The 3,000-nt window shown below is 28.4% G+C and overlaps 1 protein-coding gene across 2 annotated transcripts; it reads left to right on the forward strand.

Annotated features, from left to right (window-relative positions):
• The first annotated feature begins 828 nt into the window (after nt 1-828).
• Nucleotides 829-2,800, forward strand: LOC110648010 (heat stress transcription factor B-2a-like). Of its 2 annotated transcripts, none has more exons than XM_021802083.2 (2): nt 829-1,292; nt 2,297-2,800. In XM_021802083.2, the coding sequence occupies exons 1-2, from the start codon at nt 975-977 to the stop codon at nt 2,627-2,629; spliced, it is 651 nt and encodes a 216-aa protein (XP_021657775.2). In that variant the 5' UTR covers nt 829-974; the 3' UTR covers nt 2,630-2,800. The 2 variants fall into 2 exon arrangements, with proteins under 2 accessions (XP_021657775.2, XP_021657776.2); XM_021802084.2 differs by having other exon boundaries at nt 2,300-2,800.
• Nucleotides 2,801-3,000: the final 200 nt, after the last annotated feature.

Here is a 3,000-nt window from a genome sequence, read left to right on the forward strand (position 1 = left end):
AAAATGTATAATAATTATTAAATTAAATATTTATATTTATATTTATGCGTTCATTAATTATATTTTAATTTATTATGTACAAATATTAATATAGATATTTGATATGATAGTTATTAAACTCATTTCATATATTATCAAGTTTATATTAAATAATCTTTAATTATTTATATTGAAATTAATAAATTTATAAAGAAGAACGAAAATATTTATTTTATGTATGATCTTTAAATTAAAGTATTAGTTAATAAGTCAGCAAAGATTGATTTAATTAATAAGACTTAATCAAAATTCATCTCTCTTAATTAACGATTTGTATATATACTTCATCAACAAGGCTAGTGATATGCCCTAAACTGGGGGAGTTTCCCCCACCTAAACTTATTTAAAAAATAATTAATTAATAAAATTGAAGTTAATTCATTACCAATTATATAATCAGGAATGAGAACATCTCATATTGGAAAATTTAATTACGAAATTAAATACAATTATCCAATTGTACATTAAAAAAGATATTTGATTGAGAAATAGTTTGTGGAATTTGACTAAAGCATTTTAAAATTCATAAAATTAAATCCAACTAATCTTCTTACATGTTAGATATTTGTCTTATTATGTAAGAAAAATTAATAGATTAATGCCAAATTTAAAAAAAATTAAATATTATTTATCTTACTTTTTATTTTTACATAATTTAAAAAAATATAATTAATATAGATAAATTTTATTTATTTTTTTTTTTCTAATATATCATATGCTCATATTCTAATATATCTTCGTTGAATTCTCCAAGGAAAATTTATTAAAAAAAAAAGCAAGAAAGAAAGACTAGAAACTAGAAAGAATATTAAAGAAACAAAAAGAGACCGCCTAGCTTCCATGCTGCTAGTAGTTTCCAAGATGGTACAGTATAAGAAGCAGCCTGTGCGTTAAGGAACCTTTGGGATATATACCAAAATCTCCAGCCAAAGAAAATGGCAAAAAATAATCTATCAGAGCTTAATAGAAGCATAATAAGCAAGAGATCTTCAGCATCATCATCTTCATCAAGCCAACAATCCCCGAGAACGAAGAGCCCTGCTCCTTTTTTATCAAAGACTTACGATTTATTAGAAGAAAATGAGCAAGTTTCATCATCAGGAACGGATATTGATGGCAAGAAAATTGTTTCATGGAATGCTGACGGAACTGGGTTCATAGTTTGGTCTCCGGCCGAGTTCTCGGAGCTTACCTTGCCTAGATACTTCAAGCACAACAACTTCTCCAGCTTCATTCGCCAGCTTAACACCTATGTGAGTATTATTATTACATATTATGTCTATCGCTTGACTGAAACATGAAAAACATAATTATTATATTTTCTGATTCACTTTTGAGAATCGTTTCCGATTTTATTTAACCATCAACATGGTCTCTATAAGATTGTGATTTGAGATTTTATGTTCTGAATCATTAGAAACTAGTTTCATTGATCTGGATAATTTCTCTGCATGATGCAACCAATGCTGAAAATTCTCGAGAAACAATCAAATCAATAGTAAATATTTCATTTTCTTACTCCATCGGGAAGCCATTTGTCAAATGACGTAGTTATGAAGGTACATGCTAAATATATATAATATCGCAGAGAAATTAATTATTATTATTATTATTATCGGAAATCATCATGTGGGAGATCAACTATTTGTACAAAATTTTCTGTGATATGGGTGATTTTATTTTCTTTCATTTCCTGTACCCAGTTAGTCAAAATATAAAAATGTGAAACAATTGAGTCAAAATCTGGGACTTTTTTATTAATTTGTAATAGTCAAAAAAAGCGCACGACGACAATTCTGTAAACTAGACTTTGATCACCACATTGTGAGTTTGATCATTTATGAAAATTAATCAAGTCTTAAACACACATGTTAAATGACGAACTTTTATGCTTTCAAGCAAAACACCATATCTTATTGACGAGAAGTGTGCATAATTTCATTTAGATTGCAAAATCAAACTAAATCCATTTTAATAGTTTGGTAACATAACAAAATTTATATCTTTATCTATGGTAGTGGAGCCAATGTTACGACTATTAAACTACTGTTGTTAATCTTTGGCTATAGTTTAACCATATATGACAACAGTTTTCAACCGTTACCCATTATATAACTGTTCCCCATTAACTTATTATACTTTGTATTTGATTCTCTGTGTTGTACATGACTAACTCATTTAAATAACTAATTAAAGTTTTCAGTTTGAACATTTTAATGGAATGATGAATCTAATAACCTTTTTAAAAAAATCAAAGCAGGGATTCAAGAAAACATCCTCCAAGTTGTGGGAGTTCAAGCATGAGAAATTCTTGAAAGGAAGCAGGCACATGCTAATGGAGATCACCAGGAAGAAATGCGAACCCAGTATTTTTCCAGCATATCTAAAGGCTTCACATGAAGAGAATGCAACAACTGCTGTGGAGGAAAATCATCGTTTAGTACTCCTAGAGGAGAATAATAATCTTAAAAGAAAGAATTTGGAACTGCAAATGCAATTAACTCAATTCAAAGCACTAGAAATCAAGTTGTTGGATTGCCTTGCTCAATACATGGGAAGCCATCAGGACAAAATAAGGAGGCTATGTTAGGGGGCTTGGAAAAATTTAGAAAAGCAAAAATTAACAAGCATAGCTTTGCTTTTGTTTTTTTCCCCAGCAATTGTGCTTTTGAACTTTGTTATATTTAGTATGATGTGTAATGTAACCATAATTACGTTACATATTTAATTATTTTATTTAATAACACAAAAAAATTTTATACTTTGAATAACTAATCATCGTTACATATAAAAATAAACTTAATTATGATTATGTACTTTTTTTTTCTCATTTATTATTACCTCCGCTACTAATATCACCGTTGTCCTATCTAGGGTTGTGCACGATTCTCAGAGTCCTGAACCGAATGAAGAACCGTACCAAATTGATAGGAACCGTACTGAACTGAAATTATTTTTGTA

This window comes from Hevea brasiliensis, chromosome 11 (genome assembly GCF_030052815.1).
Source record: "Hevea brasiliensis isolate MT/VB/25A 57/8 chromosome 11, ASM3005281v1, whole genome shotgun sequence".
NCBI classification, from domain to species: Eukaryota; Viridiplantae; Streptophyta; class Magnoliopsida; order Malpighiales; family Euphorbiaceae; genus Hevea; species Hevea brasiliensis.

Coding starts and splice junctions, on each gene's coding strand:
- LOC110648010 (XM_021802083.2), top strand. CDS start 975: ATGGCAAAAAATAATCTATCAGAGCTTAATAGAAGCATAATAAGCAAG. Junction 1,293..2,296: donor TTCGCCAGCTTAACACCTAT/GTGAGTATTATT, acceptor AAAAAATCAAAG/CAGGGATTCAAGAAAACATC.